This window comes from Saccopteryx bilineata, chromosome 11 (assembly GCF_036850765.1).
Source record: "Saccopteryx bilineata isolate mSacBil1 chromosome 11, mSacBil1_pri_phased_curated, whole genome shotgun sequence".
Classification (NCBI taxonomy): Eukaryota; Metazoa; Chordata; class Mammalia; order Chiroptera; family Emballonuridae; genus Saccopteryx; species Saccopteryx bilineata.
Window position 1 is genome coordinate 17966914 of NC_089500.1, and position 16018 is coordinate 17982931.

At 35.8% G+C, this 16018-nt stretch overlaps 1 protein-coding gene across 1 annotated transcript in view; it reads right to left on the reverse strand.

The window, feature by feature from the left end:
- The window catches only part of DCC (DCC netrin 1 receptor), a 1159181-nt gene that overhangs the window by 577512 nt on the left and 565651 nt on the right, over positions 1–16018 (reverse strand). The window contains exons 4-5 of the mRNA XM_066246236.1: positions 15039–15189; positions 13722–13858 (exon numbers count right to left, since the gene is read on the reverse strand). Coding sequence (XP_066102333.1) covers positions 13722–13858; positions 15039–15189 — 288 coding nt within the window. The remainder of the gene's footprint in view (positions 1–13721; positions 13859–15038; positions 15190–16018) is intronic.

Consider the following 16018-nt stretch of genomic DNA (forward strand, 5'->3'; position numbering starts at 1 on the left):
TGGAGATAAAAACAGTACCTCCCTTACAGATTTTTGAGATTAGTAAATAAGAAAACATGTATCTGGGCACAATGCCTGGAACAGAATGGGTGCCCAACAAATGTGGGTTAGGGAAACATCAATACAGACAATGATGGCAACATATCATTAATTGAACAGATTTTTTTGATTATATGATTCGTTTGGGGGAATATAATATTGAACAAAACAGAAAAGAACTCTTTTCTGGAGACAAAAACTTTAAGCAAGTATGTAGTTTGTAACAAATAACAAATTGTAGTAACTACTGCAAAGGAAACAATAAGAGAAGGGTGAAACAGAGGAACTGGGAAAGCTGACTTAGTCTTATGGACAAGGACAAATTCTGTAAACTGGTGATGTCTGTGATATCAGGGCAAGAGATTTACAGACAAGTATTTTGAGATTGAAAATTATTTGGTTTGTTCAAGAAAAAGGCAGGAGGCTGTTGTGAATGAAGCCTTATGAATAGAGGAAGAGTGATGAAGTTAGGAATGGTATCAATAAAGGTGAAGGGATTAGTCAAAATCATATATACATAACACATACAGACAGACAACAGGGTATCAATAGCCAAAGGGAAAGAGGGAGTGGAGGTAGGGAGAGGGGGGCAAATGGGGGAGAAATGGGGAGTGGAAAGAGACTTTCCGTAGGGCAGGGAGCAATACGGTGTGTGGAGGGTGTTATATTGAGTGGGACACTTGAAATCATGTCAACACAATAAAGTAAAAATTAAAATTAAAAAAAGAAAAGTAAACTCAAGCTAAATTATACAGTGGCTGTTAAGATGTGGTAAGGAGCCTGACCTCTGGTGGCGCAGTGGATAAAGCATCGACCTGGAAATGCTGAGGTAGCCAGTTCGAAACCCTGGGCTTGCCTGGTCAAGGCACATATGGGAATTGATGCTTCCAGCTCCCCCCCCTCTCTGTCTCTCCTCTCTCTCTCTCTCTCTCTGTCCCTCTCCTCTCTAAAAAAATAAATAAATAAAAATTAATTTAAAAAAAGATGTGGCAAGGAATTTTTAGATTAGTCTTAAAAAATAATTGAAGGACCTTAGGGTTTCTTTTGCTAACAGGGAACATCATGTGTTTGATTAGCCTGTTAACAAGATCACTGTGGGTGAGACCGGGTTATATAAAGGCAAAATGGAAGAAAGACAGAAGGTTAGAGGCCTGCTCCTGGTAACAGTAAAAGTGGTTGAATTCAGAGTGAGGTTACTCAGGATAGGGAGAGGTGATAGATTTGAAATGTATTCTGGAGGTTGAACTGTAATGGATTTCATGTAAGGTATAAGGAAAAGAGAGTGCAAAGCTGACGACTGGGTTTAATGTTTGGTAACACTGCGGTCATACTCATTGAGCCAAATTCTGTTGATTTATTTGACAGTTTTTATACGTGGTATATATGTCAATGCTACATATGCCTTCCCTTCTGAAGCTAACTTAATTGTGAGTACTTCTTTTCTGGGTGATTTTCTTAATAATTTAAATGTTAACATTTTTCAACATCTTTGGTAAAGTATAAATAGTGGTTGCATACTTCTTAAGCTTCCTCAAGAAAGCCTGTAATACACTGCTTTCAAAAATTAGGGGATCAGGGAACGTGCAGATACTCCAGTACTTTCAGCCTTTTGTGTAGTGCATTTTCACCAGTGAAATAAAAGTTGGTTTTGTATCACATTTGCATAATCAAACAACTTTCTTTGACTTATTGTTTGCTTTTCTGGTGTTCTTGTTTAATAAAAACAAAAAAATCAAATGCTTCTTTTATTGTTTCATATTCATTTTGAAATAACCCCTAATTTTTGTGAGAAGTATATTTCCGGTTCAATAATAACAAATATTTATTTAATGCTTCATATGTACCAGTCCTTGGATCACACACCCAAATCCCTGGGCCATACAGCTTACCCATCTCCTTTTACTATGGTCACTCTAATCCCCACTTCTACAACTTTGGTTCAGCAATCCTATATGTTATGACAGATTGTGCTGCCCTGCTTAAGTTCTGCTGTCCTCAGAGCAACCTCTATTATGCATCTTTATCACAGTTCTTTCTCCTAGGCTTTTCCTGAAATGTCAGGAGATGACAAGAGCTCTCCCATTGGTGACCTGAATAACACTTGCTATTCTGAGTTTGAGTACATTAGGAGGACGCCAGTTAATGTGCAAATAATAACAACAGTGATAGCAAAGCCACTTGCTGAGTGTCTCCTCCATTCCAGGCCCTGTCCAGAGCTGCACTGAACATGCACTATTTCTCTTAGTATAATCCTCATTACAAGTCAGCAGGTTAGATGGCAATCAGCCCATTGCACAGGTGATGCTTCAAGGTCAAGTGATGTGTTTATGGCTGCTTGCCAGTAACACTCTCAAGTGTAAACTGGGGTAGGTTGGAGGAGTGGAGAGAGAAGAAAGATGGTAGAAGGAGGAGGTATGCATAGAATGAAAGATGAGAGTCATAATCGTACAAACATTCTGATTTTAGGGAGATGCTGATAAGCATAAAGTGTCCATAAAACATTTGACCTAAGAGAAGAAAACCAAGCAGTTTGCTGTGAAACTGAAAAGTGAGAACTATTTTGCTTCTTTCTTTATATGGGGCAGCGTGGAAAGGTGGTAAGGAGAAAAATTCACTCCCCAATATCTTCTTCTAAGGCCAGAATTTTACTTATTATTTTACTATTGTTTTTAAAATCAAACAAGAAAAATGTTCCTCCTCTTACTCTACCTTCCTGTATCTATCTATATAATAGCGTTGTGAGTGGTACTTCCCAAGGTATTTTGCAAGCTAAATTACCATTCCAAAGGAGAAACACAATACTACTTGCACAATCCCCACTTCTATCTGGCTAATTATCCTTTAAGACTCAGACACACACACACACACACACACAAACATACAAACACACATACACACCATAACCCCCCAGCTTATTTAAAATTTCTTGTTTTTATGCACCATAAATTAGTGATAAAGTATTATTACTAAGCATTCGGCAGTTGCATTCACTATTTTTTGAATGTGTGTAAGAACATATCAAGGGAAAACTGAATCATGTGATTTAATCATGGACTATTTAATTATTTTCTTTGCCGGTCTTCTAAAGAAGCAGTGCATGTCAACTCATGAATATCACATTTATTTTTCTTAGCAGGAGGGAGGCACCAGACTGTGATGAAAATGGCATCATGCTGCTTCTTACAGAATGTGTAATGGGTCCAAACTTCCAGAATAAAAAAAAAATTGACTACATCTATTAACCGTGGTAAAAATCCCATTTAGTTGGGTGGGCAGTTTCTATAGACATGTATACAGTAAATTGCAATTATAATAATATAAGCCAAATTGGTGAAGCACATCAAAATGAATATGAAGCAATAAAATATCCCCTAATTTTTGTGAGCAGTATTTATTGCTGGTATCAGGGGCTCTGCACCAGAAACACTCTTTTATTCTCTGAATAGATCTGACATTAGGTGTCAGGAAGAAGTTTTAGCTCTCTAGACATTGCTAGATGAGTCCATACCTTACTATGTAAAAATAGTAAAATGATTATACCTTCATGTATTAAATAAATGAGAAAAAATGCTTAACATGTATATAAAGAAATGCCATTCTTTGTTCCCTTGTATTTGAATAAACTAGCAAGTGCTACTGACACTAACTCTTGCTAACTTTCATTAAAACACTTTTGCCTGATTTAGTTTGGTCCTGTCACAGAGCCAATCAAGCTCCTTCTGGGATAATGTATACTTCTGGTACTTGAGGACAACTTTGGCATGAGATGCCCTTTTGGGCAGCTTGGCACTCCTGTCAGCAGTATTCCTCCTCCTAAACCACAGATGGTCAATTCACCTTGCTGAGATTGTTAGGGCTAATTAAAATTATAGCCTTAGATTGCCTTTTTAATGCTCTGAATTAGTACATAGCCTTTGTCTTTCCCTATGGGGTTCTCCTTCCTTCCTCATCTATCCAAGAAAAAAAAATTAGATTCATGACCATATCAAGGATAAATGCAAATCACTGTTCAAATAGCTTTCTAATAGTAGGCCTTCCAATAAACTTTTCTGTAATGGATAAACCAATCCTATCACTAATTTAACTAGTATTTTCTTTTTTTTTTATAAATTTTTATTAATGTTAATGGGATGACATTAATAATTCAGGGTACATATATTCAAAGAAAACATGTCTAGGTTATCTTGTCATTAAATTATGTTGCATACCCCTCGCCCAGAGTCAGATTGTCCTCCGTCACCCTCTATCTAGTTTTCCCTGTGCCCCTCCCCCTCCCCCTAACTCTCTCCCTCCCTCCCTCCTGCGCCCTCCCTCCCCCCACCCCTGGTAACCACCACACTCTTGTCCATGTCTCTTAGTCTCGTTTTTATGTTCTACCAATGTATGGAATCATGTAGTTCTTGTTTTTTTCTGATTTACTTATTTCACTCCATATAATGTTATCAAGATCCCACCATTTTGCTGTAAATGATCTAATGTCATCATTTCTTATGGCTGAGTAGTATTCCATAGTGTATATGTGCCACATCTTCTTTATCCAATCTTCTATTGAAGGGCTTTTTGGTTGTTTCCATGTCTTGGCCACTGTGAACAGTGCTGCTATGAACATGGGGCTACATGTGTCTTTACGTATCAATGATTCTGAGGTTTTGGGGTATATACCCAGTAGAGGGATTGCTGGGTCATAAGGTAGTTCTACTTGCAGTTTTTTGAGGAACCACCATACTTTCCTCCATAGTGGTTGTACTACTTTACATTGCCACCAACAGTGAATGAGGGTTCCTTTCTCTCCACAGCCTCTCCAACATTTGTTATTACCCGTCTTGTTGATAATAGCTAATCTAACAGGGGTTAGGTGGTATCTCATTGTAGTTTTGATTTGCATTTCTCTAATAACTAATGAAGCTGAGCATCTTTTCATATATCTGTTGGCCATTTGTGTTTCTTCCTGGGAGAAGTGTCTGTTCATATCCTCTTCCCATTTTTTTATTGGATTGTTTGTTTGTTGTTGAGTTTTATGAGTTCTTTGTAAATTTTGGATATTAGGCCCTTATCTGAGCTGAAAATATCAGTTCCCATTTAGTTGGCTGTCTGTTTATTTTGATATCAGTTTCTCTTGCTGAGCAAAACCTTTTTATTCTGATGTAGTCCCATTCATTTACCTTTGCCTTCACTTCTCTTGCCATTGGAGTCAAGTTCATAAAATGTTCTTTAAAACCCAGATCCATGAGTTTAGTACCTATGTCTTCTTCTATGTACTTTATTGTTTCAGATCTTATATTTAGGTCTTTGATCCATTTTGAATTAATTTTAGTACACGGGGACAGGCTGTAGTCGAGTTTCATTCTTTTGCATGTGGCTTTCCAGTTTTCCCAACACCATTTGTTGAAGAGGCTTTCTTTTCTCCATTGTGTGTTGTTGGCCCCTTTATCAAAGATTATTTGACCATATATATGTGGTTTTATTTCTAGGCTTTCTATTCTGTTCCATTGGTCTGAGTGTCTATTTTTCTGCCAATACCATGCAGTTTTGATTATCGTGGCCCTATAATATAGTTTAAAGTCAGGTATTGTAATGCCCCCAGCTTCATTCTTTTTCCTTAGGATTGCTTTGGCTATTCAGGGTTTTTTATAGTTCCATATAAATCTGATGATTTTTTGTTCCATTTCTTTAAAAAATGTCATAGGAATTTTGATGGGAATTGCATTAAATTTGTATATTACTTTGGGTAATATGGCCATCTTGATTATATTTATTCTTCCTATCCAAGAACAAGGAATATTTTTCCATCTCATTGTGTCTTTTTCTATTTCTCTTAGCAATGCCTTGTAGTTTTCTTTATATAGGTTCTTTACATTCTTTGTTATGTTTATTCCTAGGTATTTTATTTTTTTTGTTGCAATCGTGAAGGGGATTATTTTTTTGAGTTCGTTTTCTAATATTTCATTGTTGGCATATAGAAAGGCTATGGACTTTTGTATGTTAATTTTATACCCTGCGACCTTACTGTATTGGTTTATTGTTTCTAGTAATCTTTTCGTGGAGTCCTTTGGGTTTTCGATGTATAGGATCATATCATCAGCAAAAAGTGATACCTTTACTTCTTCTTTTCTGATATGGATGCCTTTTATTTCTTTGTCTTGTCTGATTGCTCTGGCCAGAACTTCTAGCACCACGAATTTAACTAGTATTTTCATAGTTGAGTATACTTGCTATTGTAATACCAAATCATTTTATTTGCACAGTCTGAACCTACTATTTTTCTTTATATATATTAAATATTATATATTTATAATATATGTGTATTCAACAGAATACTCTAAATATAATTTTGCACAGAACTTTTACACACTCTTATGATAACTATAATCTCAGGCAAGGAGTATAACTATAATAAGAAATTAACACATTGGTGAAAAAAAGCAGCTCATAGAAAGTTCTGGATATTTTAGATTTAATTCTGCTTATGTTATGCACTTATATCCTATTTTTGGGATCATATCCTTACATGGAAAAGTTTTTAACTAGTTTCAATATGATCAATTTGGCAATTACTTTGTGAAGAATAATCAATAAAAACCTAAGTCATTGCTTTTATGAACATGATAATTAATTGTGTTGGGTGAGGGGATCATTGCTAATAAAGACAATTATAGATGACATGATATTTAAGGAACCCTACTAAGGCAGAAGCAGTGATCTTGTAAATTCAGGAGAGCTTCATGCATATGAAGAGTTACATATATTATGATAGGTGGATAAATATCCTATTTTCCACTTAGGACTAGAATGTGAGCCTAAGACCCAGCATGGGTGACTCCCCAGCAAGTTTATAAGTGAGACCACTGAGCACCTTACTGGGAAGTGGATGTGCCACTTTCTCTTCAAACAAATGTGTGGGCCAATTGCATGCTTGGCCAACTATACATGCTCAGAAGTTACTAACCGATATCACAGATGTTTCAGTAAATAATAAAACAAAACTAAAGTCTATATACAAATAAAGGCTACAAAACCATATCTGTGTTTAACTATCATGTTTCTTTTCATTACTAGACACATCTGAGAGTTGACGGGGTACAAACATTCACATGCTTGTAGTAAATTGAATTTATCTAGGAATTTATTTAGAAAAAGAGAGAAACACAATTTCCTCATAGCTAATGATGTATGTACTATTTATATGGGACATATTTAGATGATGAGATCTAAAATGTAAATAGGACCTGTTACTAAAAAAATTATTAAAAAAAAAGAGATGATATTAAAGAAAAGCTAAGACCTGGAAACGTTAAATCTATAACAGTTTTAGAACTACACATAATCTAGTATATAAACAGAAAATGTTTTTTGATTCATGCTATTTTAAGAAGGACATTATTTTTCACACTCCTGGAAATTTAAGATTGTCAGTATGTACTAACAATATACAATAAATATTGCTAATATTCTTCTCTATTGTAGCCCATATCTCTATAAAACTGATCAAGAATCTCTTTAACAATATAATGCTTAAATAAAATACTCTTTCTGTGGTTACATTAGTCTGCTTGAGCTACCATAAGAAAATCCCTGGAACTGGGTGGCTCAGACAACATCAATTTGTTTTTCAACGTTCTGGAGGCAGGGAGCCTATGATCATGAATTATAGCAGGGTTGGTTTCTGCTGAGACATCACCCCCTTGGCTCGCAGACTGGGCATTCTCGTCGTGTCCTCACAGGTCTGTTTTCTGTGTGCAGACACTGAGAGATAGGGTGCTATGGAGTTCCCTCCTCTCTTCGTAAAGACACCATTTCCACCAGATTAGAGCCCCACTCTTAGGACATCATTTAACTTTACCTCCTGAAAGGTCTTATTTCCAAATACAGTCACTTTGGTGATTAAGGCTTCAACACATGAATTTGAGGGAAAAAAATTCAGTCCATAACAGTGCTCTCTGAAAAATCCATGAGTCTCAATGAAGAGCTTATAAAATATTTCAATATAAAGTTAGATACTTTATGTACAGGGTATGTACAACTTTACTTTTTATGTTTAAAACTCAGATGAGCCAGAGAACAAACCAAGGGTTTGAGTGGCCAGGATGAACCAGACATGAATGGCATCTGTTCTTAAGCTTCTCACAGTCTAGTCGGGAAGAGAGCACGAAGGGTGGGCTGCAGAGAGGCACAGAGGAAAGTAAAAAATACAAAAAGCTTCACGAATGAGGATAGCATCCTTGTGCTGCAAACCCACTTTTATGTCTATGTGTCTGAAGACGACTGCCATTGAAAAATCTGTGTATCATTAAGACAACCTTATATGTATGATTCCTCCACAATTCATGAGAATTATGTAAGGACCAGTTGTTGCTTTGCACATTTTATGGCTGAGGAAAAATGAGTATGGAGAGAAAGCATGGGTATTTTAATATCTTGCATTTTATTTTGTTTTTCTGTTTCTGCGTAATCTTTGCAACTACACTTTAGGCTTCTCATGAGGGCTGGACTAGCATATTATATTTCTTTTATTTCCCAGAGCATCCAAAGCTCTGTCTGCTATTCTAAAATCCTTCCCTCTCAATTCTCATGCCCAAGCAGCCACAAAATCCCATGAGAAAATAATTATCACCCTTTACAATTAAAAATAAATGAGGATTGCCTGACCTGTGGTGGCGCAGTGGATAAAGCGTCGACCTGGAAATGCTGAGGTCGCCAGTTCAAAACCCTGGGCTTGCCTGGTCAAGGCACATATGGGAGTTGATGCCTCCAGCTCCTCCCCCCTTCTCTCTCTCTCTCTCTCTCTCTCTGTCTCTCCTCTCTCTCCCTCTCTGTCTCTCAAAAAATAAAAAATAAAAAAATAAAAAAAATAAATGAGGATTAAATAGTAAACTGTCCAAGATGAAACAGCTAGTAAGCCAGGACTCAAAAACCTTTCGATGTCTTTCCATTGCTTTTAAGATAATAAAGCTAACCACATTAGCAACAAATTCAGAATTTATACCACTTTTCCAGTCCACCATCAGATTCCCTTTGTGCCCACAACCCTCAATCACATCACATTATGTCTCCTTCTCCATCTCTTGCTTATCTCCAAACCTTTGCCCAATGACTTCCCTGCCCCTCTGCCCAACCCCAAACCTCTGTTTTCTCATCTTGGTCAAACTCTTTATTCAGGACCCCTGGCCTCCCTCTTTCCTAACTGCACTTCGGGTTTTTAGTACCTGCCTATTTCTCGTCTGTTTACCTAACGAGTCTTGGAGTACTAGATCTGTGTTGTAACTTTCTAAAAAAAAAAAGAGTCCTCGGCGGAGCACACAAGAGGCACTTAACTGTTGGTTGTTGCTTTACTACTAATCCTGTGGTTCAGCTGCATATCTGGGACTGGAAGCTGCAACTGGTTAACTCCTTATACTCAGTCATCGTCTTTATTATTCAAAAGCATTTTCAAAATAAAGTGAGCTGTAGTGGGGTGGACTTTTCCATCCCACTGCATTAAAACAAAAATGATAGTTTTCTAACAGTTTTTAACTCCTCCCATGTATCTTCATCTGTTGTCTTCTTAACTCCCTTTTAAGATAATTTTTCTAAAACTTCCTGAATAGCTTGGTCAATTATGGTTACACTTGCAGAATCAGGACATTATTTAAGGGCTGAGAAAATGACATGCATTTGAAAGACTATGGGAATGGATTTGGAACAGAAATTGTCTTAGAAATAGGAAATATATGTATATTATATATAAATATAGATAATATGTATTATTCTGAAAACACTACCCTCAGAACATACCTGTTTAAGGTGGATATGGTCAGGTCAACTTCTGAACAAATACATTCCTAGAAGGTGACCCATAGAACCCTGTTTCTTTTTTTTTTTTCTTTTTTTTTTCTTTGTATGTGTGTATTTTTCTGAAGCTGGAAACCGGGAGGCAGTCAGACAGACTCCAGCATGCACCCGTCCGGGATCCACCCGGCATGCCCACCAGGGGGAGATGCTCTGCCCATCTGGGGCATCACTCTGTTGCGTCCAGAGCCACTCTAGCGCCTGAGGCAGAGGTCCTGGAGCCATCCCCAGCGCTCGGGCCATCTTTGCTCCAATGGAGCCTTGGCTGCGGGAGGGGAAGAGAGAGACAGAGAGGAAGGAGAGGGGGAGGGGTAGAGAAGCAGATGGGTGCTTCTCCTGTGTGCCCTGGCCGGGAATCGAACCAGGGACTTCTGCACACCAGGCCGACCCTCTACCACTGAGCCAACCAGCCAAGGCCAAAACCCTATTTCTTAAAGAGGAATAGCATCTACCGCAGAGGACTTCTTTGCAGAGGTGTTTACTTGGGAAAAGTACAAACTCAACACAAAGTAATACATGCCAATTGTACCGTGGAGGATACAGGGACCTCCTAGATTTGGTTTTAAGTCTTTAACAATGTGCAGAGAACTGATCTAATGGAGTTATCTGTGTCCTACAAAGCCAGTGTGTGCCAATTCCAACAAGCATTTCTCCTAGAAAGTTGGTAAGGCAAGTAATTGAGAAAACCTACACACAAAGGTAAACTTTTACTAGTATTTTGAATATAGTCCCATAGACCTCTTTAAAAGAGATTTTAGAAACCTTTCTGAAAGTTTAAAAATGTGTTCATTTTTCTCATGGTTGTTAGACCTAAAGGCTTCTACTAAAAAGTGAACTTTCCACCAACCTTCTTCTGTGTGTGTGTGAACAGTGCACAGAACTTGTCCCAGGCTGGGGACTTTATTGGTTAAATATCAAATATTTTTTTAAAATATGCAGGTATAAATTGATTCAGACAATGGATCAATCTAGACCCCAGGCAATGGCAACTCTCCTGAATGTTAAACAAGGGGTGTCTTGCTGTATGCAAGGAGGGATGTATGAGGATGGAGATGAGAAGATAAAGGAAAAATGGATATATTTTCATAAATCATGGTTATAATTTTTGATCTAGGAAGCTGGATATTTTGAAAATAAGAATGGACAGACAACCGCTCTTTAGTTCATCATGGCACTGATGATTTAAACAAAATGGAATTGGCAACAGTATCAGAGAGCCTGGCTGAGTATTCCCCTCTGCATGATGCCTCCTGCCACCACTGCTTTAGGCTCTGTCCTTTATAAGAGCAGAGACTATCCACTCTTCATATTGTCACAGATTCCAAGTTTCATGCAATATGAAAATATCTTACTCAGAAGGCATTGGAACAACTGATTGTGTAAATATATAATTATACTACAATCCCACTGCAACCAGACTTCAAACCTTTGGTAGCCTTCCCAGAACCTAGTGTGGTGTGTACACTCAACATATGTCCACCAATACCATATTGATGGCTCTTCTAATAAGTCACTGATAATAAACTTATCTTCTACTTAAAAAATAAATTCTAATTTCCATATAAATTCAGTCCTGCAAGATAAGCTTAACTTTATACAATAACTTCAACAATAGTTATAAATCATACTAGGACTAGGAGAAATCTTTAAAATGTATACTCAGTTACCAAGAGGATCCTCCTCCCAAAAAAAAGACACAAAGACCCAAGATATAAATACAGCTCCTTCTATTTTTAACAGTTAGGACTGCTTCTACTTCTAATTTACACATTCAACATTTAATTATACCCAGATGTTTGGAAATACGGTGGCCCACTTAGAAAAATGTAAGTCTAAAGGGAGCAAAGTCAGCAGCCATAAAGAAAAAGACTTAGTACCTTATATAAAAAAAATAAAAAAGTAACAACAATGACAACAAAAGTCATTCATGGAAATGAAGCATACACAGCATAGCTGTTATTCTTTCTATAAAAAGAGATCCTGCAAATCAACAAAATAGACTATTTCAATAAAACTATAAAGGTCAAAAAAGACTGATAACCAACCCACAAAAATTTTAATATACATTAAAACTATAAATAGAAATATGAGTTTAATAAGAATGCAAATTAGAAAAAAGAGACCCTGTTTTAATAAAATTATTAGATAAGCAAATATTGTGAGATGGGAAAGAATACACTATTATGACAACAGGCAAATTCTTACACTGCTAGTTAGAGTTATAACCACTTCTGAAATAATTTTCCTTAGGTTATAAGCAAATAAATGACAAAGATATATTTATAAGAATGATCAACTCAATTTTTTAAAATAAAACTTGGAGACTAGATAATTCTCAATAATGAAGAACTAGAGAAAATACACAGGGGCACAAGGACACACAGAGGAAGATGTCATGAGTGTCAATATGTCTGCAAATATGTATGTTTATACATATATTTCCTGGCTAATTAGTGTATTTCAGAAATCAGAATTTATATATGTGTCTTATATACCAATGAAGCATTACATGTTTAGATATTGTGCACTCATTTGATACATAATTTGGCCTCATGCATTTGCAATTAGTTTTACCTATGATCCCTATGATTACTAGAAGTTCTAGATCACTTCATAACTGTATTTGCCTTTTGATCACTAATACACATTACAAGATAATTTTTATGGTAGCCATTCTATGTTACTTGACTTTGATATTACAAAAGTAAAAGTTCTTTGTTTCACCAAAAACTTCCATATAAAATAAAAGTAGATGAAATTGTTGCCATTTTAAAGACAGATGGTATTTTAGTTAGAATAACATTATCTCCAAAACTGAAGAATTAAAGTCCTTTGCCTTCTCTTAGTTTAATATTTATGGTGTGATCAAAGAACAAACAACTCTACTGTCTCACCAATCATACACATTGTTACTATGATCACAGATTAAAGCATTTTCTAAATCAATTTAAATCTAAAAAGCAAATGGATAGCATAATAATATTATGATATGGGCTAGCAGATATAATCAGTGTATTGAACCTTTCCTTTTTAATGAGTAAATTTTAAAGAACCTCTGATTGTTTTCCTGGACTCCTTAAAGATAAAAAAGATTTATTCCAGAGGGAAAACAATCCAAAGACTGGTTGACAAATTCTTGTTACAGGAAAAATCAATTGAAATGCAAATCTTAAGGTACTTTCTCCAAACTATGTAATTCGAATGAAACTGGCTAAAAGAAATTTGGAGTAGATGATATGTGTTGTTTGAGTACCTACCACATATAAGAATGATAAATTAGCAATGAATGATAGTGGGTGATCCTGCTCTTCTAAATAATATAAACCCATCTTTGCACTTTATACTTCTTTAAATTAGATTGTCATGCAACTTTTATTTGATTTTAATGATTCACTTTCAAGAAAATATCTACAGTATCCCATCTTAACAAAACAATTTTAGCAACACATCTGAATTTACTGTCAAATACCCTGTTATCTTAAATGACAAGTGACTTTGCCATTAAGGTACATATTTTTTAAACAATTTATCTCATTCACTTCTTCATTATTTTTCTCAGTTAATATGTGGAACCTCTTCTTTGCTTTTTAACATATTTGTTAAAGGTTTCAGTTGTCTCCCTGATATTATTAGACTAAAGGGTGATGAATCTGGATTTTAATCAATGAGCAAGTATTCAAACACTGCATTTAAGCCCTATGCAATTAATCAAAGCAGAGTGAGGATATAAGTAGAGACTTGAGACTGCAGTTTCCCACTAAAAAACACAGGTAGCAATTCAGCGATAAGCATTTAAAGTGTCATGATGATATATTTTGAAGGATACAACGTAAACTCATTTTGGGCCATTAACTTACCCAAGACTGTGAGTTCTGCAGAGGCACTAATATTCTCATTTTTATAGGTGACAACACAGGTGTACGTTCCACTGTCATCATCTGTCACATTGGAGATAAGCAAGTTGCTTCCACCCAACAATGAATACTTTTTGGACCTGGAAGACATAGGCATATGAAATCAGAGAGTAAATTAACATACATGCATATCAGCAAGGTCTCAAGGATATAATGAACTCCACAAAAGCTCAAGTTATAAAATTGAAAATAAACTATATCATGCAGCTTGATTAATATCACATTTATTGATCAGAAGTTTATTCAAGGGAAACCATTTCCATTGGAAGTATGTGCTGTGATCAAAGAACTGAAGTAGATTAAACTTGGAACTAATGTTAGTGCTGAGAAGAAATTTATAGATAATCTGGTCCAGTTCTCTCATTTTTGCATTTAAAAACAGCAAGGTCCAGAGAAGTTATTCCCTACAGTGGAAATCAATGTCCTGTTGCCTGCCATCCAATTTACTAATCTTTGTACAAAGCCACATTTCATACTGTACAGAGAATGCCTGGCTGTATTCAGGGAACAGATCTTGACATGCTGAAGATGAAAATGGATTTAATATTCTCAGAAGTATCTTGATACCATACTATTTATTAATTTATATAAATAAATATTTAAGGTAAATGAAATTTAATGATTAATTTATTGTCTATGAACTTATTTCATCAGAAAATAAATGTGTTAGAAAAGAAGCATGCCAAACCTTGAAATCAATGAAATTAATTTCTTAAGGGAAACCCATTTAATCAAATGTTTCAGACTAAATGCTCTATTCTATTAAGAGTTTACTTTCTAGCTTTGCCTTAATATTAATACTTAGTAATTTAAAGACAACCAACTTGTTTTCTTGACTTACCTGAAATATTTTTTATAAATAAGATGGTGAGAGATTTCATCGGAGCTAACAAAAGTTACACAGACCCTATATATTTGAATGCTATAGTTTGAAATAAAGAAATTTTGGTATCCTGAGAATATTTTACTCCATACTGTTTCCTCAGGATGAGATCCTTCAGAGTATCTTTACTGAATAGTCTTTGGCCAAGACATCTCAATGGCAGCCATTACTTTTAAAATTGCCTTTCAGAATTTAGCTCATCAATTTTGACTGTTCCCTACCCCTTTGTTCTGGTGGGTAAATGTCTTTTATATACTGTATTATGTCAAGGAATGTGAAAAATATTCAGTTATCAAAACCCCTAATATTTGTAGGTACCTATATCAAGCTAGAAAAAGATAAACATATTGTTCACAAAAGTCCTAAATTTATACTACCTGAGTTGGACAACTTCCTCGCCTCTTAACCAGGTGAAACTTGGGGGCGGGTAGCCAGACACACAACACTCCAGGACAGCGTCTTTTCCTTCGATGGCTACAACGTTGGATGGTCTTTGCAGAAAATACAACTGCCTGTGCAGTCCTGGATCTGTGGGGGGAGAAAAACACATGAGATAACATAGTTTAGTATAGGTTAACAATTTAGGCTGGTGTGACCTCGGAACAAAAACTAACTTCTGAGTTATTAATATTTAGACATAAAGGATAACATTTTTATGAAAAACATTGCAGAAATAAATAATGCAGCTGAGATCTTTTTTTTTTTTCCCAGCAAGACACTATGATGGACAAGAAAGGAAGAAGAATGGGAAGATGCCTATGAGACTTATGAAATAAACTTCTAAAAAAGTTTTCCCATTCCTAGTTTCTAGAATTATGATATCAGAATATTCTTAGCTGTTGATGACATCATGTCTAGTATGAGGCAAAGGGGGAAAAGCATGAGCCTACTAGCCACTCCTCTGGGCTACAGGCCTGTTGCTGTGTCATTATTACAGAACAAGACAATGAGATCAGTGAGTATTCTAAATGCTATCACTCCAAACTTTTTGATATATTCAGTTTGCCTGCTGCTAATAACTATTCCACTTCCTTCTGCTTTGTTTATTGCTTCTGAGGATTGGGAAATAAAATAAACAAATATGTTGAAATTATGTTAACTAACATACAAGTACAGATGATAAGGATGTAGAAGGCACTCAAGTAATATCTGCTGCCTTCTAAAAGGTGGTTATACTAAAGTTTGTTTTTCATAGCAATATGTTCGACTCTTTCTAACCCTTCTGTTTATTTTTTATTTTTAACAACTTTACAAAGACTAAGTTTGTCCCTTGAGCTGAGATTTTTTGAAAATGAAGAGATCCTGAATCCTTCTGTTTTACTCAATGCATTTTCTAGTGGTGTGTGTGTGTGCACAC